The sequence below is a fragment of the Cololabis saira genome, chromosome 12 (genome assembly GCF_033807715.1).
Source record: "Cololabis saira isolate AMF1-May2022 chromosome 12, fColSai1.1, whole genome shotgun sequence".
Lineage (NCBI taxonomy): Eukaryota > Metazoa > Chordata > Actinopteri > Beloniformes > Belonidae > Cololabis > Cololabis saira.
Window position 1 is genome coordinate 3,011,866 of NC_084598.1, and position 24,647 is coordinate 3,036,512.

At 45.1% G+C, this 24,647-nt stretch overlaps 1 protein-coding gene across 1 annotated transcript; it reads right to left on the reverse strand.

Moving 5' to 3' along the window:
• Window positions 1–1,320: 1,320 nt before the first annotated feature.
• On the reverse strand, window positions 1,321–23,389 carry kcng1 (potassium voltage-gated channel, subfamily G, member 1). Its single transcript, XM_061734684.1, has 3 exons — window positions 23,270–23,389; window positions 11,857–12,675; window positions 1,321–2,386 (listed from the first exon to the last, which is right to left on the reverse strand). Exons 2-3 carry the CDS (start codon window positions 12,619–12,621, stop codon window positions 1,604–1,606), a joined length of 1,548 nt encoding a protein of 515 aa, XP_061590668.1. The 5' UTR covers window positions 12,622–12,675; window positions 23,270–23,389; the 3' UTR covers window positions 1,321–1,603.
• Window positions 23,390–24,647: the final 1,258 nt, after the last annotated feature.

Here is a 24,647-nt window from a genome sequence, read left to right on the forward strand (position 1 = left end):
AAAAAGCAGAGGATTAAGGATGGTATTTTAGCTTCGACAGAAAATGCTTTTTGACTTTGGGGATGCACAAAAACAAGCAGGGTGGGGTTGAGTCCTGGGAGCACATAACATCAAGAAATACATTGAAAAGACATGTGAAATGCTAACGTGTTTCTGAGTGATAAAGAAACGCCTCCTGCTGTGTTTATTACTCATATCTCAGGATGCATTTGAACATTTATAAAACTGAGCTCTTCTTATTTTTGTTTTTCCTTTTCTTTGGAATCAGGACCTACCTGTATACTTAACGTTCTTTAGGTGGGGAATAATTAGTACTGGAGTTGAGGGGGATGAGGGGGGATGAGGGGGGATGGCATCCCCCCTGAAATAAAAATGGTCCAAATCATCCCCCTGTAAAACTGCCATCCCTCCTTTCAATCCCTTATGTCATTTCATCAATGAATGTGGTTTTACTGCTATTTCAACATTTAGAGTCATCACCAGAAAAATAACTCCAGAAAAATAATTTATTTGACAATTTTCACCTGTTTCAAGTCAATTTTCACTTGAAATAAGTAGAAAAATCTGCCAGTGGGACAAGATTTATCTTCTTATTACAAGCAAAAAAATCTTGTTCCACTGGCAGATTTTTCTACTTATTTCAAGTGAAAATCTACTTGAAACAGGTGAAAATTGTTGTTTTTTCCAGTGATGAGTCTTGTTTTAAGTGTATGAGATTTTTTTTACTAAAATGAGACATTTTAACTAGAAATAAGACAAATATTCTTGTTAAGATTGTGAGTTTTTGCAGTGATCCATTTTACTTATCCTGTGAAGGACAGAGTCATATTGATAAGTTCAGAAAAGTGTTTTTTATTGTTGTGTTTTGATGTATTTGATGTAAGCCCAGTGGATATTTAAAGCTTACAGAAGGCTGCATTTAACTGCTGCTATGTCATTCCTGCAGTATTTCTGCAGGTGTTTTGTTCACTGCTATTATTTGTAATATATTATATTATTTGTAATCAGCACAAATTATCTGTCCCCATATGATCAAATCCACCACCCCCCCTGATTTATTTTACAACTCGAGTACTGTGTATAATGCATTTCACCTTGAGATCACAGTTGTTTGTTATACACTTAACGTCTTTGTGTATCTTTATTCTTTAATTGTACAGTGCTACACAGCAAATGGCTTTTCTTTGAAGAAGAGAAAATCTGCCTGGTTTTTTACACTTCCTCTGACCTAACTATTCCTACTCGTTTTTATTCTTCTTCTTTTATTCTTCTTTGTCGAACTAACTTCTTGTTGTGTTTCCGCAAATCTGAAAAGTTGGGACTGTATGGAAATTGTGGCAAGTTCATAATTTGTCTCATCAGCTTTATTCAGTTTGTTTTCCAAATCAATTTCTGCAACTCATTTGATATCTTGGGCTCATAATCTCTACAATGAAAAAAACACATTGACGGGAAGAATTACTGTTTCTGTTCTTGAGAATTTGCATTATACTACACACAATCCCAGCTGCAACCCCAGCATGTGGGGTTGCAGTTACACATTCACATCTTCTGTCCCCTCCTTCGATGTTTGTCTCTCTTCCTCTCCCTGGCTCCAGCAGTCTCAGTCATCCATGTCTCTCGTGTCTGCAGCTGAAGCTATGGGGAAAAGCATATTGCTCTCCAGGGAGATGTTGCTTCCTAAGCCGGCCATGCGGCTGCGCAGCAGGAAGTGCGTCCTCCTCTGCAGCAGCCGCTGCTGCTCCTGCTTCAGCTCCACGTAAGAGCGGGAGAAGGTGTGGAAGATGGAGGTGACGGGGAAGGCCATGAGCAGGATCCCGCTCAGGATGCTGCTCAGAGCCACCACCTGACCCGGTATGCTCCTCGGCACCATGTCCCCGTAGCCCACCGTTGTCATGGTGATGACGGCCCACCAGTAGGTAGCGGGGATACTCGTGAACTCCTGTGAGGTGGCCATTTCGTTCTCAATCAAGTACACCAAGGGGGAATACAAGGCGATGGCCACGCACAGGAACAGGAGGAGCAGTCCAAACTCCCGCGTGCATCGGCGTGCCGTCAGGCCCAGAGTCTGCAGGCCTAGCGAGTGACGAGCCAACCGCATCACGTACAGGATGCGCAGGGCCCTGAGAACACGCAACACCAAGCCCACTTTGTCAAAGTAGCTGCTCCCAGAGCTCAGACGGTTCTCCCCCTCGGGGGTGTTGTCCACCATGAGAGCGATGTAGTACGGCAGGATGGCCACCACGTCGATCAGGTTCAAGGGCTTCCGGAGGAAGGTGAGCTTGCTCCGGTCTTGAATGAAGCGCAGGGTGAACTCCAGGGAGAACCAGGCCACGCACACCGTCTCCACGATGAAGATGTTCTGGCACATCTTGGAACACGTGCCCTGTTGAGGAAAGAAAGAGAATGTTGTCATGAGCACGCGGTTGCCAGAAGTCACTATAGCACGGGTCGGCAACCCGCGGCCCTAGAGCCGCATGTGGCTCTTTAGCGCCGCCCTAGTGGATCCCTGGAGCTTTTTTAAAAATGTTTGACCTTTTTTTCCTTTTTTTTCTTATTTATTTCTATTTTTCTTTTTTTTCTTTTTTTCTTCCATTTTTTCTTATTTTTTCCTTTTATTCTCTTTTTTCCCTTTTTTCTGTTTTTTTCTTCTATTTCTTCTTTTTTATTTTTTTTTCTCTTTTTTCTTCCTTTTTCCTTTCCTTTTTAATCTCGACATTTCAACTTTTTCTCTCGAAATTTTGACTATTTCCTTGACATTTCGACTTTTTACTCGATATTTCGACTCTTTTCCCGAAGTGCAATAATGAAAAAAAAAAATCTTACCTCAGTTCTAACTAATATAGAAACATGCAGCATGTGTTGTCTTCATTCTAAGGCTTATACAAGACTTTTCATTTTTTGCGGCTCCAAACATATTTGTTTTTGGTCCAATATGGCTCTTTCAGCATTTTGGGTTGCAGACCCCTGCACTAGAGGGAGCCACTTCAGTGTGAAATCCAGGAGCTAAACTGCCTTTAAAAGAAACAATTATTATCTATCTAGTACACAAAGGAATATCAGTTAAGCCAGATGTGTTTGGGATCTCCTTTTTTTTATATACACACACATATACACACACATATGCACACACATATACACAAGTGTGTTACAGAAAATCCTTGGTGTTAAAAAAAACATTTAGGAAATGTTATAAATGCAATATCTTGGCTATAAACAATCGACACAAAAAAATGGCAACATCGTTTTACTTTTTATCAAGATTTTTTTTCTTCTTTGAGCTCTTTATTTTTAAGCATTTCTTTATGCTGGTTTGGGTGCTGTTCTATTTAAAGCATATCTATCTCTTTATATTGATGGCACTTTCGTAACATCTGTTATGAAGCGTAATGATCATAATGAGAGGATTTGGGGTTTATTGGATTTATGAGGAGTAATACCGTCTTCAAGCAAGTTTACCGGGAGTAAAATGGAGAGCAATGAGGAAATACAAGTTTTTCTCCCCTAAAATTATTATGGAGAACGTGCGACCAATTTCATAATACACGGCTACAGGAACATATTTAGGACTCAAAAGCCTCTGTACTGTGCTCTCATGCAGGGACACAGAAACTACAGACAGCAGCAAAAACTAGATTGAGAAACAATTGCATTACTTGTTACGATAGATGTGTAATCATTGACATGGTACTGAGACACAGTTTCTCTGCCGCCAGATATTGATCTGCTGGCTGTGAGTTCCCATCCATGTTTTCAACTGAAAGAATTCACCTGTTACCTGTGGATGCCGCATGCTACAAACACAACACCCCAATTCTATTCATGGCGATATCAACCAAACATCTCAGCTACAGTTCTAAGTTTCCAAAGGTTTACCTAATTAATGTTCTGATTATTTACTCTCAGTTCATACTAAAACCGTACAATTTTCTTTTCTTTTCTAGTCACTACCCACAGGTGAGAGCTGGAACGTACATCAACAGGCAAATCAAGAACCTTGTCCTTTGGCTCAGCTTTCTCTTCAGCATGACTAACTGATGCAGCATCTGCAGTCCCGATCCACTTGTCAATGTCCTACACTACTCCTACCTTGACTCATGAACAAAACTCTATGTACATTTACTCTTCCACTTAAAGCAACGACTCATTTCCCGCCTGGAGGGAGCTTGTAACTCTTTTTAGGTAAAGGGTTTTGGAGGTGCTTGCAGCTGCATCGCTCTCAGCTGTAGGACTGCCACGATGAGCGCCAGAAGTCCACGCTGAAGTTCTCTTTTCACTGTTAAGCCGATGACACTCAGCTGTACCTCCAAACTCACCCCAACCTACGTTCCAGCCCAGTCCTCTCATCTTCACCCACTCAAGCCCTTTCCAACTGCCCGGAGGAGATTAGGGCGTGGATGAGTCACAACTTCCTTCAACTGAACAGTTCCAAAACCGAAGACATACAAATTGGCACCCCTCACCAGGTCCAGTCATCACCTATAACCACCATCTCCTTCTCCGGTCCAGACATCCCCCTCTCTAGCTCTGTTACCAACCTCAGTGTGAAGCTGGACCCACAACTTACCTTTGTAAACCACATCAAACATCTGTTCAAAACTTGCTATTTCCATATAATGAACATATCTAAACTCCGCCCCTTCCCCACTTTCTCCGATGCAGAAAAACTCGTCCACGCCCTAATCTCCTCCAGGCTCGACTACTGTAACAGCCTGCTCACCGGTACTGGACTACTGTAACAGCCTGCTCATCAGTACTGGACTACTGTAACAGCCTGCTCATCGGTACTGGACTACTGTAACAGCCTGCTCATCGGTATCAACTACTGTAACAGCCTGCTCATCAGTACTAGACTAATGTAACAGCCTGCTCATCAGTACTGGACTACTGTAACTGCCTTCTTATCGGTACTGGACTACTGTAACTGCCTGCTCATCGATATCGACTACTGTAACTGCTCATCGGTACTGGACTACTGTAACAGCCTGCTCATCAGTACTGGACTACTGTAACTGCCTGCTCATCGGTACTGGACTACTGTAACAGCCTGCTCATCGGTACTGGACTACTGTAACTGCCTTCTTATCGGTACTGGACTACTGTAACTGCCTGCTCATCGATATCGACTACTGTAACTGCTCATCGGTACTGGACTACTGTAACAGCCTGCTCATCAGTACTGGACTACTGTAACTGCCTGCTCATCGGTACTGGACTACTGTAACAGCCTGCTCATCGGTACTGGACTACTGTAACTGCCTGCTCATCGGTATCAACTACTGTAGCAGCCTGCTCATCGGTATCGACTACTGTAACAGCCTGCTCATCAGTACTGGACTACTGTAACTGCCTGCTTATCGGTATCGACTATTGTAGCAGCCTGCTCATCGGTACTGGACTACTGTAACAGCCTGCTCATCAGTACTGGACTACTGTAACTGCCTGCTCATCGGTATCGACTACTGTAGCAGCCTGCTCATCGGTACTGGACTACTGTAGCAGCCTGCTCATCGGTACTGGACTACTGTAACAGCCTGCTCATCGGTACTGGACTACTGTAACTGCCTGCTCACCGGTACTGGACTACTGTAACAGCCTGCTCATCAGTACTGGACTACTGTAACTGCCTGCTCACCGGTACTGGACTACTGTAACTGCCTGCTCATTGGTACTGGACTACTGTAACAGCCTGCTCATCGGTACTGGACTACTGTAACAGCCTGCTCATCGGTACTGGACTACTGTAACAGCCTGCTCATCAGTAATGGACTACTGTAACTGCCTGCTCATCGGTATCGACTACTGTAGCAGCCTGCTCATCGGTATCGACTACTGTAACAGCCTGCTCATCAGTACTGGACTACTGTAACTGCCTGCTCACCGGTACTGGACTACTGTAACTGCCTGCTCATCGGTATCGACTACTGTAGCAGCCTGCTCATCGGTACTGGACTACTGTAACAGCCTGCTCATCAGTACTGGACTACTGTAACTGCCTGCTCATCGGTATCGACTACTGTAGCAGCCTGCTCATCGGTAGCGACTACTGTAGCAGCCTGCTCATTGGTACTGGACTACTGTAACTGCCTGCTCATCGGTACTGGACTACTGTAACAGCCTGCTCATCGGTACTGGACTAATGTAACAGCCTGCTCATCAGTAATGGACTACTGTAACTGCCTGCTCATCGGTATCGACTACTGTAACAGCCTGCTCATCGGTACTGGACTACTGTAACTGCCTGCTCATCGGTATTTACTACTGTAACAGCCTGCTCATCGGTATCGACTACTGTAGCAGCCTGCTCATCGGTACTGGACTACTGTAGCAGCCTGCTCATCGGTACTGGACTACTGTAACTGCCTGCTCATCGGTACTGGACTACTGTAACAGCCTGCTCATCAGTACTGGACTACTGTAACAGCCTGCTCATCAGTACTGGACTACTGTAACTGCCTGCTCATCGGTATCGACTACTGTAGCAGCCTGCTCATCGGTACTGGACTACTGTAACTGCCTGCTCATCGGTACTGGACTACTGTAACAGCCTGCTCATCAGTACTGGACTACTGTAACAGCCTGCTCATCGGTACTGGACTACTGTAGCAGCCTGCTCATCGGCACTGGACTACTGTAACAGCCTGCTCATCGGTACTGGACTACTGTAACAGCCTGCTCATCGGTACTGGACTACTGTAACTGCCTGCTCATCGGTACTGGACTACTGTAGCAGCCTGCTCATCGGTACTGGACTACTGTAACTGCCTGCTCATCGGTACTGGACTACTGTAACAGCCTGCTCATCAGTACTGGACTAATGTAACTGCCTGCTCATCGGTTATCGACTACTGTAACAGCCTGCTCATCGGTACTGGACTACTGTAACAGCCTGTTCATCGGGTATCGACTACTGTAACAGCCTGCTCATCGGTATTTACTACTGTAACAGCCTGCTCATCAGTATCCCCAACAATCACCTCCAGAAACTTCAATTCATTCAGAACTGTGCTGCCCGAACTCTGATGAAAACTCGCAAATACGACAATATCACCCCTATTCTTCAGAACCTACACTGGCTCATCACCACCTCTGCATCTACAGCAATGACCTCATCACCACCTCTGGATCTACAGCAATGACCTCATCACCACCATCTACAGCAATGACCTCATCACCCAACTCTGCATCTACAGCAATGACCTCATCACCACCATCTACAGCAATGACCTCATCACCACCTCTGCATCTACAGCAATGACCTCATCACCACCTCTGCATCTACAGCAATGACCTCATCACCACCTCTGCATCTACAGCAATGACCTCACCACCACCTCTGGATCTACAGCAATGACCTCATCACCACCTCTGCACCTACAGCAATGACCTCATCACCAACTCTGCATCTACAGCAATGACCTCATCACCACCTCTGCATCTACAGCAATGACCTCATCACCACCTCTGCATCTACAGCAATGACCTCATCACCACCTCTGGATCTACAGCAATGACCTCATCACCACCTCTGCATCTACAGCAATGACCTCATCACCACCTCTGCATCTACAGCAATGACCTCATCACCACCTCTGCATCTACAGCAATGACCTCATCACCACCTCTGGATCTACAGCAATGACCTCATCACCACCTCTGCATCTACAGCAATGACCTCATCACCACCTCTGCATCTACAGCACTGCCCCTCAATACCTCCAAGACCTCCTGACTCCTCACTCATCCACCCGGAACCTCTGCTCACAAAACACCAACCTCCTCTGTCAGCCCCCCCACGACTCCATGGGAGACTGAGCCTTCTGCTCCGCTGACCCCCACATCTGGAACTCCCTCCCTGAACCTCCACATCTGGAACTCCCTCCCTGAACCTCCACATCTGGAACTCCCTCCCTGAACCTCCACATCTGGAACTCCCTCCCTGAACCCCCACATCTGGAACTCCCTCCCTGAACCCCCCAACATCTGGAACTCCCTCCCTGAACCCCCCACATCTGGAACTCCCTCCCTGAACCCCCACATCTGGAACTCCCCCCCTGAACCCCCCACATCTGGAACTCCCTCCCTGAACACCCACATCTGGAACTCCCTCCCTGAACCCCCCACATCTGGAACTCCCTCCCTGAACACCCCACATCTGGAACTCCCTCCCTGAACACCCACATCTGGAACTCCCTCCCTGACCCCCCTCCACATCTGGAACTCCCTCCCTGAACACCCACATCTGGAACTCTCTCCCCCACATCTGGAACTCCCTCTCTGAACACCCACATCTGGAACTCCCTCCCTGAACCCCCCACATCTGGAACTCCCTCCCTGAACACCCACATCTGGAACTCCCTCCCTGAACACCCACATCTGGAACTCCCTCCCTAAACCTCCACATCTGGAACTCCCTCCCTGAACCTCCACATCTGGAACTCCCTCCCTGAACCCCTCACATCTGGAACTCCCTCCCTGAACCCCCACATCTGGAACTCCTTCCCTGAAGCCCCACATCTGGAACTCCCTCCCTGAACCCCCCACATCTGGAACTCCCTCCCTGAACCTCCACATCTGGAACTCCCTCCCTGAACCCCCACATCTGGAACTTCCTCCCCGAACCTCCACATCTGGAACTCCCTCCCTGAACACCCACATCTGTAACTCCCTCCCTGAACACCCGACATCTGGAACTCCCTCCCTGAACACCCCACATCTGGAACTACCTCCCTGAACCTCCACATCTGGAACTCCCTCCCTGAACACCCACATCTGGAACTACCTCCCTGAACCCCCACATCTGGAACTCCCTCCCTGAACACCCACATCTGGAACTCCCTCCCTGAACCTCCACATCTGGAACTCCCTCCCTGAACAGCTACGTCAACCCCAGTCTGTGGACACTTTTAAAAAGGGGCTGAAGACTTTTCTGTTCAGGAAGTCTTTCCCTGGTATTCATAGATGTTTCTATTGTCTCTGTGCTTTTATGCTTTTACTTCTGGGTTCTTATGTGTCTTGATTTTATTCCTTTTTGTTTATTTTGTTTGTTGATTTCTGTAGCACTTTGAGATTATTTTATGAAAAGTGCTTTACAAATAATATTCATTCCTTATTGACCCGGATGTAGTCTGGGCCTGATCTTCTTCTGGCTTTTTCCGGCTCTCGGTGAAGGTGGACGCTATTCTGCTCCTTCTCCCTCCCTATCTGCCCTGCTGCTGCTTTTTGTCTTGTCTTGTCTTTTTAGAGCCTCTCTTTTTCACATCCTCCGAAACTCTCTACAATCATGGAATTGGTTAACTTGTCTCTCAGCACAATTGACCAAATTTTTGCGACGAGAAGTCAGGGGACAAGGGAGCCCTCCTGCCCTGATGGGACATTTTTTGCCGGATACGTGATGGACTCCTGGAAACATTGGAGGATCATGTGCCTGTCGATTCTGTCCGTCGAGGACGTTGAAGATGCTTCATAATTGGATTAATGATAACAGGATATCTGCTTTTTGGAGTTGGTGGATTCCTGGTATATCGACAAATGCATAAGTTGTCAACAGCTGTTCTGACCCTTTCAAAGCTGCTTGACGTGGGATAAGCTCTGCGACCAACACTCAGACTCTAACGCTGGGAGAGCTAAATCGCAGGCTGGCAGCGGTTTTTGAACTCATTTGCAAGACCTTGGCTTGGCGGGAATTGACCACAAATTCGTCTGATTAGAGTCGTCATTGATGAACCAGAGACTTCAATACAATTGTTGATTCTATAATCTGACCTTGACAGAGCGGCTTGGCCAGCCGCTCCAGTCACAATCTCCCTGGAGGAATGAAAAACAAGATGCTCTGCCCCCACTAGCCCTCCCCTTCCCAGTACATCTGTGGACCTGTATCAGAACTGTACCGGCCGTCTGATAACATCAAGGAAAATGGCTGAGGAGCAGCTCTGGGGCAAATTTCACAGACTTACCGCTCACACACACTCATTTGCTGATAACCACACCTCCCTCATTTTCAACGCCTTCCCTGGCTCCCCTCTTATCAGCCCCCCAACACAGTCTCCGGGTTCGAGCGCCACGGCCCCGCGGCGCTCACTTGGATGCACTGTGCCGGGATCCCCCGCCCCCCCCCCCAGTAACCCTCCCCCCATACCCAGATGCAAGTCTTCGTGATGATGTTTGTTGCTTTGTGTGCTGAGGTGTTTTTTGCACCTTGACACTGCGTATTTATACACAGTGTGCAGATGCCTTTTTTTCCTCCTCTATCCCAGTGTCATCCTTGGGAAAACAGGCGCATTATAAACATCTGTCGCCGACGGTGTATCCGAAGTTAAATTCCCTGTTTGATGTATTCAAACCCTGTCATTAAAGTCTGATTCTGATTCTGATCTCAGAGCAGCATTTCTGGAAAGACCTGGAAGTTGATGTGCTTTTCTTTCCATAAAAAGAAGTTGGAACATTTCTGTAGAGACAAATAGAAGCAACCAAAGAGGTCATCCCTTCTGGCCACCATGGCCACTGCGAGTGCTTTGACCAGGAATGGGCCTGAATTCTTCCACACATATTAGTCTAATAGTTCCAACAAACTCAGAGCCCATGGCATGTCCAAAACCCGGCATTGGTTTGTTATTCTTGGATATTACGCATAATTTGAAAAATAATATAGATTTGATAAATTTTAAGATGAAACTGAAAGATAACAAAATTTGGAGACCTGAAAACTAACAAAGATACCAGAGGTTCTGAATGGATTAGGAAACATTAGAATGAAAAGCACTCCCACACTGGCGGAAAGGGCTAGAATAAACTCAGAGACCTGGAAATGCTTGCAAAACCACTGCAGACTGGAACAGTCAGACAGTTTTAAAGCGCTGCTAATCTCGCAGCCACTAATCGGATGCAGAGAGACTGCTGGAACGATGACACCTTTAATTAAACAGCTTTTTTCAGACTTACTGAGAAAAATGAACTATGAACACAACAACAGGCTGTCGGGGCACATGACACTGTAACTCATATTAAGGACAGTAATTAAATAGATTATTATTATTATTTTTCCTATTATTGTTATTGTTGTTATTATTATTATTATTATTATTATTATTATTATTATTATTATTATTATTATTATTATTATTATAATAATTAGTAGTAGTAGTAGTATTATTAGTATTATTATTATTTCCACCCATTAGTTATTAATGGTGACTGAAACATTAAATTTCACTTTGATTTGACAAAAATGCCCAGGGTGCCAATTATGATTTGGATTGAAGTCACACATTAAAAAACAAACCAAAAATAAAAACCAAGCATGCTGACAAGTCTACAAGCATACTCTCTAATTGGAGCAGAAAAACAACTGATGACTCTCAGCAGCCTGCACGTTCTCACTGAGGGGAAGTTTTAAATGACATGATGACAGATGAGACATGTCATTATTAGCCTTCATTTTTTGGGGGAAAATGACATGTCAGTTTACATCAATTTTTGCCTCTTTTAAATATATGTTGTTTGAAATTTGATGAAAAACATTTTTGGGTGCATCAGTTTATTTTTTTTATGTTGGCTCTTTCTTTTTTTACATCATAGTTGAAGAAAATAAGGTCAACTGATTTGTTAAGATGGGAAATGTCCTTGCTTTTACGAATCTTAACTAAAGTATTTACAGGGTGTTCCTGCTTTTGTTGCTTGTAGTCTTGTTTCATGCTGTTTGAAGCATTTTGCAAACCACCTGGACTCCCTTTGAGTATAAAACATGTTAAGTAAGATGGATAAATTGTTTAATATATAAAAAAAAGTAACTTGTTACTTCCTCTATATACAATATAGCAATATACTTTTGAATAAATATCAATGTGCTCTCCTCACCGCCTCTTCTTCTTCCCTCATGGCCGGCATAGTGCTGATGGAGAGGTTGATGGCAGTGATGGTAACAAACAGCACTGACAAACAAGCAAAGATCTTCCCTGGGAGGCCCGACTGTGGCTTCTCCACCATGTCCCGCAGCTTTCGCATGCACCAACTGCATCTGGACTCTGGGTGCTCCCTGGGGCCGCTCTCTGAATCCAGCAGATCTTCCAGGAGTTCCTCCTCTTCCTCTTCCCTCTCCATGGCTTCTAACTCCTCCACGCGCTGCAGCAGCCGGCGGCGGCAGCACCACTCCAGCTTCTCCTCTGGGACCCCCCAGTAGAGCAGCTCCTCCCTGAAGGAGAGGGCGCACATGTCCCTGAGGGAGCGCAGCTTCCCCGCCCGCAGGAAGGTCAGGATGGTGCGGAAGGCGCCGGGGCTGCGGTCAAAGAAGTACTCGTTGTGCGTGACGTCATAGTCGTCACAGATACGCATGATCTCGTCGAAGCTGCTGCAGAGACGCAGCCGGCCCAGGCGGGACAGGGGGAAGTCCTCTAAGGTGCTCCATGGCAGCTGGTACCGCAGGCCCCCCACGTTGATGATGGCGTGGAGATTACGGGCCCCGGACAGGGGCGCGCTGAACCCGGGGACGGGCTGGGCCCTCCGGTAGAAGACCCCCTTCTGGGCCTCCTCCTCGTGCTGGGGAGGGGCGTTGAGGGAGGTGTCGGAGGCGCAACTCAGAGCACTGTAGTCGTAGTCGGAGCCATCGCCCGCCAGAAGGGTCATCTTTACTGGTCGGCTCACATCCCTGTGTTCAACCTCCCATCACCACACTCCCACCTTCAGGAGACAGGTAGAGAGGAAACAAGGAACAAGGTCAGTAATGTCAATGTCAATGTCAATTAATTTATATAGCACATTTGAAAACGACTGAGGTCGACCAAAGTGCTGTACAGTGTACAGGACTGTCTCAGAAAATTAGAATATTGTGATAAAGTCCTTTATTTTCTGTAATGCAAAAATGTCCTTGTGGCAGGGTGGAGGAGCAGCCACTCAGCAGATTGGGCACAGGTGTGCCCAATCTGCCTCTCCACCCTGCCTGCCTTGATAAGGAGCAGCTGCACACCAGCAAAGGGCTGCTGGAGGAAGCTGCTGAAGGTGTTGGCACGTGTGTCTTGGGTGAAAGAGTGAAATAAAGAGTTCCTGCACTAAACCCGGTGTCCTCTGTCCTATCGGTCAGCCTCCATAGCAGTAGCCCTGCTACACTGGCGCCCAACATGGGGCCCGACAGGATGGAGGAGGGATGCGGGGAGCGGGCCCTGGAGGCGCTGGCACAGGGGCTGGCGGACATGGCAGCCTTGTTGCAGGGCCAGGGGGAGCAGCAGCTCGCAGCGCTGGTGGCGCTGGTGGCGCAGCAGCCGGCAGGCCGTGAGGCAGAGGCTGCGGGCCGCCAAGCGACGGCTCCCGAGGCGGCCCCAGCGACGGCGAGACCCGCAGCGCGACCCACCCCGGCGCCACGCCTGAGGTTCGTCACGGAGACGGAGGCGGGGACGGAGGTCGCCGAGGGCGACCTCCCGACCGGCCTCGGGGGTCGGCCGAACAGGGAAGGCCTGGAGGTTCAGACGACCGTTCCTGGGGGGAGTTGGCTAGGCCGGATGGACCCCGGCCTGGCGATGGGGGTGTGTGGCAGGGTGGAGGTGCAGCCACTCAGGTGATTGGGCACAGGTGGGCCCCATCAACCTCTCCACCCTGCCTGCCTTCATAAGGCGTGGCTGCACAGCAGCAAGAGGTCTCTGCTGAAGGTGCTGGTGTATGTGTGTCTGCAGTGAAGGAGTGAATAAACCGGTTCCTGCACAAAACCCTGTGTCCTCTGTCCTGTCGGTCGGCCCCAGTGGCAACGAGCTGCTACACTGGCACCCAACGTGGGGCCCGACAGGATGGAGGTGCTGGCACAGGAACTGGCAGACCTGGCAGCCCTGATCCAGAGCCAGGCGGAGCGGCAGACCGCTGCGCTGGAGACGCTGGCAGCGCAGCAGCAGGCAGGGTGGGGAGGTTGATGGGGCCCACCTGTGCCCAATCACCTGAGTGGCTGCACCTCCACCCTGCCACAGTCATACATTCTGGATTCATTACAAATCAACTGAAATATTGCAAGCCTTTTATTATTTTAATATTGCTGATCATGGTTTACAGCTTAAGAAAACTCAAATATCCTATCTCAAAAAATTTGAATATTCTGGGAATCTTAATCTTAAACTGTAAACCATAATAACACACCACTTGTATTGTTAATTTTGTTTTGTAAGTTATCAAATAAAATCTGTTGAAACTGGGAGAACAAATACTTCTTCTCAGAAGAGGTAGTTTTCACAGAAAATGAAAAAAAAAGTCAGAAATTGCCAGTTAACTTGAAGTATCTACTGTAGGATAGGCCACAGATATGTTAGAGGAAATATGGCCAGTTATTTCTTTGATGTCAGCTCAGCAGATCAAACCCATCTCCAAAGTTGGCACAAAAAATGGAAAAACATTCATCTCATCCCAAATATGGCTCAAAAATGATGAATGTTGAAATTCTCACAGGGACAAGTAAAGAAAAACTGAGACTGAGATGAGAATGTAGTGGTTGGATAGTAGAGAAACTTAAGCGAGGTACTTGTGGGTACAGTACCCCCCCTAGGAAGCACCAACACTAACACGCAGCATACCAAAATAAGCCGGGAATTAAAAAGAATAAGAATAAAGAAAAGAGTTCCACATGAATTTACACTGACACAGTAACACATATCTTGATTCTGACACTTCTGTAGTACTCTGGCATGTGAGCTTTCTTTTGAGACCCAGAGTATTATACATGCAGCCCGTATACTTATGAAAATGTACTCCAGTTATTTTAGGGGAAGTCATTTCAAATGTCAAGCAGGAAAAATAATCCCGGCAATCAAGTTAAAGTGCACTCAGAGAACAGTCCTCGGCCAGTACCAAAAGTCTTTCTCACTATTTTATGGAAAGCTATCTGGATCCCTTCTTAAATGTAGAATAGAATAGAATAGAATAGAATACTTTAATGTTACTATGCATGGTTACAGTGAGATTAAAATGTAATGCTTTCCAGCCTGGTAGGTTTAGTTCCGGCTGTTTGACAAGCATGCAAACATCCATGAAAGGCACTTTGTCGTGTTGGTGGAGTAACATGTGTTTGCCACCAGCATAGCAACATATATGCCATTTATGCATCATTAACATGTTCAGTGATGTAGATAAAGCAACGTGCACAAACATCTGTTACCCATAGCAGCCTGGGAATTATGAATAATGGCATGACATTACATCGCCTGTGAGATAATGTACTGATTTAACTTCTTTTTACAAACCCTGCAGGGGTTTATATTTACACTATATTTACTGTGTAATCTGAAACCATTACACCCTTAAAGAACCGTCAGCATTTAGGTACTGGGATTATACAAATCCAAATTTCAGCTAGGTGATGGTGGAAGTATGTGCCAGGTGTTTGTTTCTTCAGCCAAAATCCCACAGATATCACATAGAAGAGACATAAGGAACCAACACCGTTCACGTATGAGAGAGAAAAGAAAACAAATGTGTTTACTGTGTACTGCAGCAAAGGACTTCTGGCTTGTGTCCAAACTAATTTAATCAATTACAATAATTTGAGGGGAGGCAGAGCAGCCTGTCAGAAATGAGACTGTCAGTGCTGCACAGCCAGTTCTGGACTAGGACTGGAGGGGGGGCAGGGCATCTAAAACAGGGATGTAATGGGACTAGTGAATGGTTATTAGGCACCTGCACTGTCGACTTTTGTCATCTACTAATTACAGTTAGCAGCATGAAATTAGACTGAACACGCCCTGATCTGCTCAGCTCTACACTCCATGCTTTAGTTTCTATCTGCTTGGAATGTTGAATAGTCCGGAGATCATTACAGTTTTCTAAATTTATTTATTTGATCAACATCCAATCATCCACTATATCTACCTGCTGCAAAGTCACAGGTCTCTGTTGGATCCGTTCCCAGTCCTTTTTGGGCACAAGGAGAGAATACGCTCCGTACATCCTGGACAGGCCGGCAGTCCATCACAGTAACCCCCCCAAAATTACCAAAATATACACAGGAATGAATCTACTATATTGAATTGAATTGAATTGAATTGAATTGAATTGAATTGAATTGAATTTTATTTTTGGGGGGCGCTCAGTTAGTATGGAGTCTGGGGCCATCTATTAAGGGCTGTCCGGTCTCTGTATGGTCTCAGTAGATCGGACTTGTTCCCGGTGCATGTTGGACTCCGGCAGGGCTGCCCTTTGTCACCGGTCCTGTTCATAATTTTTATGGACAGGATTTCTAGGCGCAGCCAGGGGCCGGAGGGGATCCGGTTTGGGAACCTCAGGATTTCATCTCTGCTTCTTGCAGATGATGTTGTCCTGTTGGCTTCATCGGACCGGGACCTTCAGTATGTGCTGGGGCGGTTTGAGGCCGAGTGCGACGCGGCAGGGATGAGAATCAGCACCTCCAAAACCGAGGCCATGGTTCTCCACCGGGAAAGGGTGGCATGCCTTCTCCAGGTGGGTGGAGAAGTCCTGCCTCAGGTGGAGGAGTTCAAGTATCTCGGGGTCTTGTTCACGAGTGAGGGAACGATGCAACGGGAGATTGACAGACGGATCGGTGCAGCGTCCGCAGTTATGCGGTCGATGTACCGGACCGTCGTGGTGAAGAAGGAGCTGAGTCGAAAGGCGAAGCTCTCGATTTCCCGGTCAATCTACGCACCTACCCTCACCGGTACCTATCTACCGCGTCAGGAGTCCCACAGGCCAACAATTTATATATATAATTTCATTATAATCAGGTCCACCACAACACAAACAAAGAAAGTTAGTTGTTATTACAGTGTGAAGTCCCAACTGTTTCCCACATTCCTTGGTCTTCCCAGCTGAGGTTCTCCGTACCCCTACAACGTATCACCACTGTGAATGTGTACAAGCCTACGCCCATTTCCTGGATTACATCACGTTTGACCCCTGGAGGCCGTTTGATTTCACTCTGCCTTTGGAGCGACTGTGCTTTTCCCTGTCCAAAGACACAGAGCTTTCTGCAAACTCTTGTTTTCTCTCTTCTCTGCTCTGTTGTGCCTCAGTTGCATCCTCTGGGGGACGACGTCTATCTCCGAAGGAGGGATGAAATACTGTCAGGAGTCGGAAGGCTGTTCTCTCCAGCAGATGGGCTGAGGTCTGGCCTCTCTCTGTGCCAGCGCTATCGCAGCGAGGCCACAGGGCATGTGCTCCAGATTGCCTGGTGAGTCACTGGGTTGTGAGCCACCCTATCACAGTCTTTGATAAGTTTCAATATTTCCAACACTGACTGAAATTTTAAAAAGAGACTCGCGACCCATCTCTTTAATCAGGCTTTTAACTGACTCATCTAACACTTTATAAGAAACCTTCAGCAGGACCTGGATCATAAGGGGGGACCCTCCTGCCGAGAACCAGACTGGGGGGTCAGGGATGACAGCAGCACAAAGCAGGCAGGTGGAAGCAGCAGCGGGATGACCGGGGGTGGGGACCGCAGGCAGGTGGAAGCAGCAACGGGATGACAGGAGGTGGGGACCGCAGGTAGGTGGAAGCAGCAACGGGATGACCAGGGGTGGGGACCGCAGGCCAGCATGCAGCTCCCGAAGCTCCGGCCCAATCAGCAAGCCCCAGGTTAGGTGCAGGGTCGGGGAAAGGTTGAGAAGGGGCAGGGCCAGGGAGAGGAGTCTTGACGGACAAACCTCTCCCCCACCTGACCGGGCCGTTACCCTGCCCCTCTCACTCCTACGCTGCAACACACTTCATACATACACTTCATAGCCTATCTTATCCCGCTTTCTTTTAGCTTTTAGCTCCAGTGTTTCCTCATGGGGAGCCTCCATGCTAGGAGTGACTCTGGCCTGCAGGGGGTCGTCCTGGGGGTCGTCCTGGGGTGGTTCTGGGAGTGGACTCTGGCCTGCAGGGGGGGTCGTCCTGGGGTCGTCCTGGGGGTTGTCCTGGGGTGGTTCTGGCCTGGATGGTTGTGGAGCTCTGCACCACGGCTTTACCGCTGTGGTGTGGACTCCTCTATCCGTCCGGGCCGGGATGGTCTCTGTGGAGACACCCCCCCCCTTGTAGCTGCAGGCTATGAGACCTCCTGGCGTGGATGATACCTGATACAGTTTCCTCACCTGGATCCTCAGTGCTCAGCCATGTCTGCACCCATCTTGGGTGTGGACATGGCTGAATTGAGCATCTTTGAATTGTAGTGTGCTTGGGTGAATTGTAGTGTGCGTGCTTGTGTCTGTCTGTCTGTGTGTGTGTGTGTGTGTGTGTGTGTGTGTGGGCGGGCGGGCAGGGCATTAATATGTTTTGTGTTTGTGTATTGTTTTTATGTAAAGCACTTTGTGCTGCATTATATGCATGAAAGGTGCTCTATAAATAAAGTTTGAATAGAATTGAATTTGAAATGAGTGTGATAATGTTCACCATCGCTTTACAACAGAAAGACAGCCAAATTGGGAAAGATTTTTACAGATTTTATAAATATACAAACTGTTGTTATTTTATCATCTAATTGTCTAAACGCCTGTCAGCGTTCGGCTCATCATGGAAGTCTGTCTTGAAAGAAAAACTATCTTTACATTATATACTCAACATATGCAGAGTGCAAATGTAGGATATTATTAATGAGTGTACTGTATTAGCTGCCTATGTTAAGTGTTATACAGTATAAGGCAGATTAAAATTTTATGTCGCCTCACCAGGGATTTGCATTTTCTAAGAATTACAAACACATGGTTTAATGATCCTCCGACTTTATTCAGTATTTCTGGACATTAAAGCTTCAAAAAAATCCAGCTATGTTTCCTGTGCAGTGGCTTATTTTATTGTGTGTAGCCTAAAAAACGATGCAATTCTATTGGTAAATCAATAAGGTACATTAAAAATATTTTTTTTTTGATGAAGAAGTTTCAGAATCACAGGTGCCACCTGAAAAGTCCTGTCATCTCCTCCCAGCCTCAGCGACCTTCTAGGTCACCCAGTGACTGTGTTTCCATGCATCAATAACCCCTTTGAATAACCCAAATTTGCTCATATTCGGGTTTTTAAAAACCGGAGAAACCAAGACCAGGAGGAGACTAATCACTTCATAAATGTAATGAAGGATATGAACATTTCTGCATTTGTAGACGGTAGAAAGTACCGGGATAGCCAGATTTAAAAGAAGGTGAGAGAAAAGTTGCGCGAAGCAGCATTTGTTTTGAATTTGGATACAGGAAGAAGAAGCAGAAATGACGGTAATTGCGTCATCACGTTCTCGGTGCGTCGCTGGTTTGATCCAGATATCCAAAATGATTAATTACCATGTAAACGGAATATTCCAAATGTTTCAGTAACCGGAATATTAGCAATAACCCGAATTTTGACTGCATGTAAACGTAGTCAATAAGGTACATTGAAAATAATTTTTTTTGATGAAGAAGTTTCAGAATCACAGGTGCCACCTGAATCATCTCCTCCTCGTCTCCTCCCAGCCTCAGCGACCTTCTAGGTCACACAGTGTCTATTCCTTTTTCTGCAGCAACCCATTCTCTTGCTATTCCCTTAACAGCTCTGTTCTCTAATGGACTGTAAGAGTGTGGTGTTTCCAGAAATGGACGACAAGAGCTGCCAGGGCCCGGCTGTCTCTCTCTCCTCTTTTCTCTCTGTGTGAAATCTGCTTAAGCAGTGAAACAATCAGGCATGCCAAAAGCAGTTCTGCCCTCAAAGACCTTTTCTTACAGTAATCCCAGCAGGAATAGTTGTAAACAAAACGTTTCTTTTGTGTTGGAAGTGGGTGGCATTAATGCACAGTGAAAACCCCGGATAGAGCAATAGCTGCAGGGAAATAATTGTCTCCCCAACCCTGTGGTCCACCGCATTGCGCTGCTTCCTGTTTCTGAGGTTCTGAGAAACACACTGAGGAGAGGAATCGTTTCAGTAATGAGCTGTGTTTGCACAAATGGTCGTTTTTATTCTTTACTGTTAGCCAATCGACTTCAACAAACTGTTCTCTACAAAGTCACTGCAACGGTCAAGCTGTCATTTTAAAAGCAAAATAGAGGGCAACCTTTTGAAATGTCATTCAAGGGTTTCTAAAATAAATCTGCCTCTTCAAAGAAAATGTCATAAAATAGCAAATACAGGACTGTCTCAGAAATTTGAATATTGTGATAAAGTTCTTTATTTTCTGTAATGACATTAAACAAACTAAAATGTCATACATTCTGGATTCATTACAAATCAACTGAAATATTACAAGCCTTTTATTATTTTAATATTGCTGATTATGGCTTACAGTTTAAGATTAAGATTCCCAGAATGTTCTAATTTTTTGAGATAGGATATTTGAGTTTTCTTAAGCTGTAAGCCATGATCAGCAATATTAAAATAATAAAAGGCTTGGAATATTTCAGTTGATTTGTAATGAATCCAGAATGGATGACATTTTTGCATTACAGAAAATAAAGGACTTTATTACAATATTCTAATTTTCTGAGACAGTCCTGTAGAGGGTAACCTTTTGAAATGTCATTCAAGGGTTTCTAAAATAAATCTGCCTCTTCAAAGAAAATGTCATAAAATAGCAAAGTATCCCACTTCTGTCATTTTGTGCCTAAGTTTGCCAGTCTGTCCTCTATCTGCTCTTCCCCTTAAAGCACTTTATCCCTGGTTATCGTTCTCCACCAGATCCTCACATTTCTGCATCAGTGCTCCATATATTTCCTCAGCACTAAACAATATTTAGATTGACTGCAAAACAATGCGCCAACTCCTGAAACTTAGACCAATCACTCTTGTTCAGTGTGTAACTAAATTAAGTCTTTTTCATCCCGAGTATTCCTCTTGCCTGAGTGGATGATTGCACACTCAACATTTTGAGGGCTCATCTAACTTGATTATATAAAGACTGCATAACATTAGCTTCCCTGCTTTGTCTAGATCCATCATTTTTCAACTTTTGATGCATTTTTCCTGCTTGACGAGCAATCATCTGCCCACTTAAAGGCTCAGGGGTATGTAAACATTTTTCCTGTTACAGAAGCAGGTGATAAATGTGTATACGAGACGTAGTGTAGTGCACAGTCCTGTCTGTCTTTCAAAGGATCTCTGCAGGCTAAGGTGACGAGGGTGACAGTCAGAGATTGATGAATGATCAGCAAGACATAAAAAAAAACTCAACTTTTAATGCTAAAAGATTGTGAGTGAGTGCTGTCGTTGATGAGATGGAATAAATGGACCAGATCAACAGCCGCAAGGCTTTCATTTGAGCTGAGATGATGGATGTGAAGTGAGATTGAAGAAGATGAAGAAGACGGATACAAAACAGATTACTTCATGGCTGGGAGGAGTAAAATTAAAGCCATCCTGTCACAAGAAATAAAATGTCATGCCCTATAATAATATACCATTGAATATTCTGCATGTAACAGTGTTACGTGCAGCATTGTTGGTGTATTTTTAAACAGACAACAGCACACAACAGACTGTTGTGTGCTGCTGATGCCCCCCCCCCCTCTGGTCATCCCGCTGCTGCTTCCACATGACTGTTGTGTGCTGCTGACGCCCCCCCCACCTCTGGTCATCCCGCTGCTGCTTCCACCTGCCTGCTGTGTGCTGTCGACGTCCCTGACTCCCCCAGTCTGGCCTTCGGCAGGAGGGTCCCCCCTTATGAGCCTGGTCCTGCTCAAGGTTTCTTCCCTCCTAAAGGGGAGTTTTTCCTTGCCACTGTTTGGCTTAAGGCTTTTCTCCCACTAAGGGAGTTTTTACCTGCCATTGTTTATATAATAATTGCTCGGGGGTTTATGTTTATGTTTATGTTTATGTTTATGTTCATGTTCTGGATCTCTGGAAAGCGTCTAGAGACAACATCTGTTGTATTAGACGCTATATAAATAAAATTGAATTGAATTGAATTGAGTATTTCTGCCGTGTGATTATGTTTCTACAGTCCTATAATATAAAGAATACGATGAGTAAAAGCTACAGCTGATGAAGGTCACATGTGATTAAAAAGAACATTTGATGGCAGAAAAATAATTCATCCTACTTATTTGAGTAGTAACATTTGCGCTGTATCTGTTATAGTTATATACCTTACACATAAAGACACCTGGGAGAAGCAGGTTGTAATTACCTTATGGTTTCTGGAAGAGTCAGACATGCATTAATCGGAAAAAGTCATTACTTTGCTAATTAGGGTCACAATTACTTTGAGGATGGAGAGAAGATGAAGTATCGGATATCATGCATCACTGGTCCAAAGACTTAGACAAGTATGTATATTGTGGATTCATGATAAGATTAAAAACCAAATGTCACCTTAAAAGTGAGACCATGTGCTTTAAAAATGATCTTTTACTGATTGTTTTACTTTTACTTTTACACAGAAGCAACAGAAAATTTAGCCGTGGTTCTCTGCTCAGCACTTGAGTGACTCCCAGATGGAAATATTTCCCTCACATCAGGGCTCATTTTAAAATTAGATTTTGAGAAGTGCTTGTTATCTATGATGCTTCTGCAGACATAACGTAGATATACTGGACATGTATCTGCCTGTAAAACGTGGCAGGAAACAATGTCTTTACATTAAACTCTGTCTCTGAGATATCAACAACTGTTTACGGATCATACAGACAGTCATTTAGACGCAGCCTGGTTACCATGGTGGAGACGGAGTGTGTTGAGTATGCAAATTTCTCTCATCTGTGAAACACATGTTACTGAAAGAGTTGAACGATAGATGAATAGTAGCTCATTTAATCAAAAGCGGTCTTCACAGGAAACATCTAACATTTAATTTCTTTCTAAAATCAACATATCTGATTTAACTTTTGAGTTGGTTTAAAAATATGATGACTATTTTTAGACACGATCCCCATACAGGACTGTCTCAGAAAATTAGAATATTGTGATAAAGTTCTTTATTTTCTGTAATGCAATTTAAAAAAAACTAAAATGTCATACATTCTGGATTCATCATCAATTTTTTGAGATAGGATATTTGAGTTTTCTTAACCTGTAAGCCATGATCAGCAATATTAAAATAATAAAAGGCTTGCAATATTTCAGTTGATTTGTAATAAATCCAGAATGTATGACATTTTTGCATTACAGAAAATAAAGGACTTTATCACAATATTCTTATTTTCTGAGACAGTCCTGTATATCATTCAGGAAGTAAACATATTATACAAACAATGCTCCTCATACGGACCATGACAGGTCAGATGCAATGTCATTAAGTTGGGAAAACAAGTGTTTTCTGCATGCATGACAAACTCCCAAAGCGTCCCTTGCAGTGGTGGACTGTCAACAAAACACAAGTATGAAAATAAAGGGATTGTTTTTGAAAAATACTCACTGCGCTGTTGAATCAGTTCCTTAGCAGCTCTTAGGTGGTTGAGAAAGCCTGAAGGCGAGAAGCAGGAGGCACATGAACAAGAAACAAAATGTGTTTTACCTTCTGCAGCGAGATCTTTTAACTCCGCTCCATCTATGCACATGCACAAGGCTTGTGGAGTATGAGGAGGATTTCTGTTGATCAGGAGCAACAGGCTGCCTCCCTTGTTCCCTCCTCCCCTTCGCTTTGTCCCTCATCTCTTGCTCTTTCACCCAACTCCTTCCTCCCTCCGTTTCTCCAGCGCTGACATCAGAAGTGGGATGTGCCGTTTACCAAAAGCTTTTGAGAGAGATCCATGGCAACCAGCACGGAGAGAGTGGTGTTTCTGTTTTACCTCTGAATGAGGATGATAACGGTCCTTTTAATGGTAGATTCACATGAAGGTTTATATTTGTCCTGGGTGTTTCTCATGTGAGATGGAGATGGAGGGAGGAGGAAGGGAGTGAAGGTCCACTGTGGGCTGGCTGACACTCATCAGGGTGTCCAAATTTAGACGAGTGGTGGGAAATGTTTTCATGAGGTATGATGATGAGGAGGAAGAAGGCATGGCTCATACACACAGTGTTTATCACCAGCAGAAAAAATGCCACAAATGGTTTTCTAATAAGAATAGTTTTTTGTGCAATGTGTAAACATTTTCATACACACAGACACACACATATATGTATGAGGGGGGATGAGGGGGTATGGCATCCCCCCCTGAAATAAAAATAAATAAAACATAACCCCCCCCCCCCCCCCCCCCCCCCCCCCCCAAGTAAAACTGCCATCCCCCCTTTCCATCCCTTATGTCATTTCATCAATGAATGTGGTTTTACTGCTATTTCAACATTTAGAGTCATCACCAGAAAAATAACACCAGAAAAATGTGATAATTTTCACCTGTTTCAAGTACATTTTCACTTGAAATAAGTAGAAAAATCTGCCAGTGGGACAAGATTTATCTTCTTATTACAAGCAAAAAAATCTTGTTCCACTGGCAGATTTTTCTACTTATTTCAAGTGAAAATCTACTTGAAACAGGTGAAAATTGTTGTTTTTTCCAGTGATGAGTCTTGTTTTAAGTGTAATGAGATTTTGTTTACTAAAATGAGACATTTTAACTAGAAATAAGACAAATATTCTTGTTAAGATTTTGAGTTTTTGCAGTGATCCATGTTACTTATCCTGTGAAGGACAGAGTCATATTGATAAGTACAGAAAAGTGTTTTTTATTGTTGTGTTTTGATGTATTTGATGTAAGCCCAGTGGATATTTAAAGCTTACAGAAGGCTGCATTTAACTGCTGCTATGTCATTCCTGCAGTATTTCTGCAGCTGTTTTGGTCACTGCTATTATT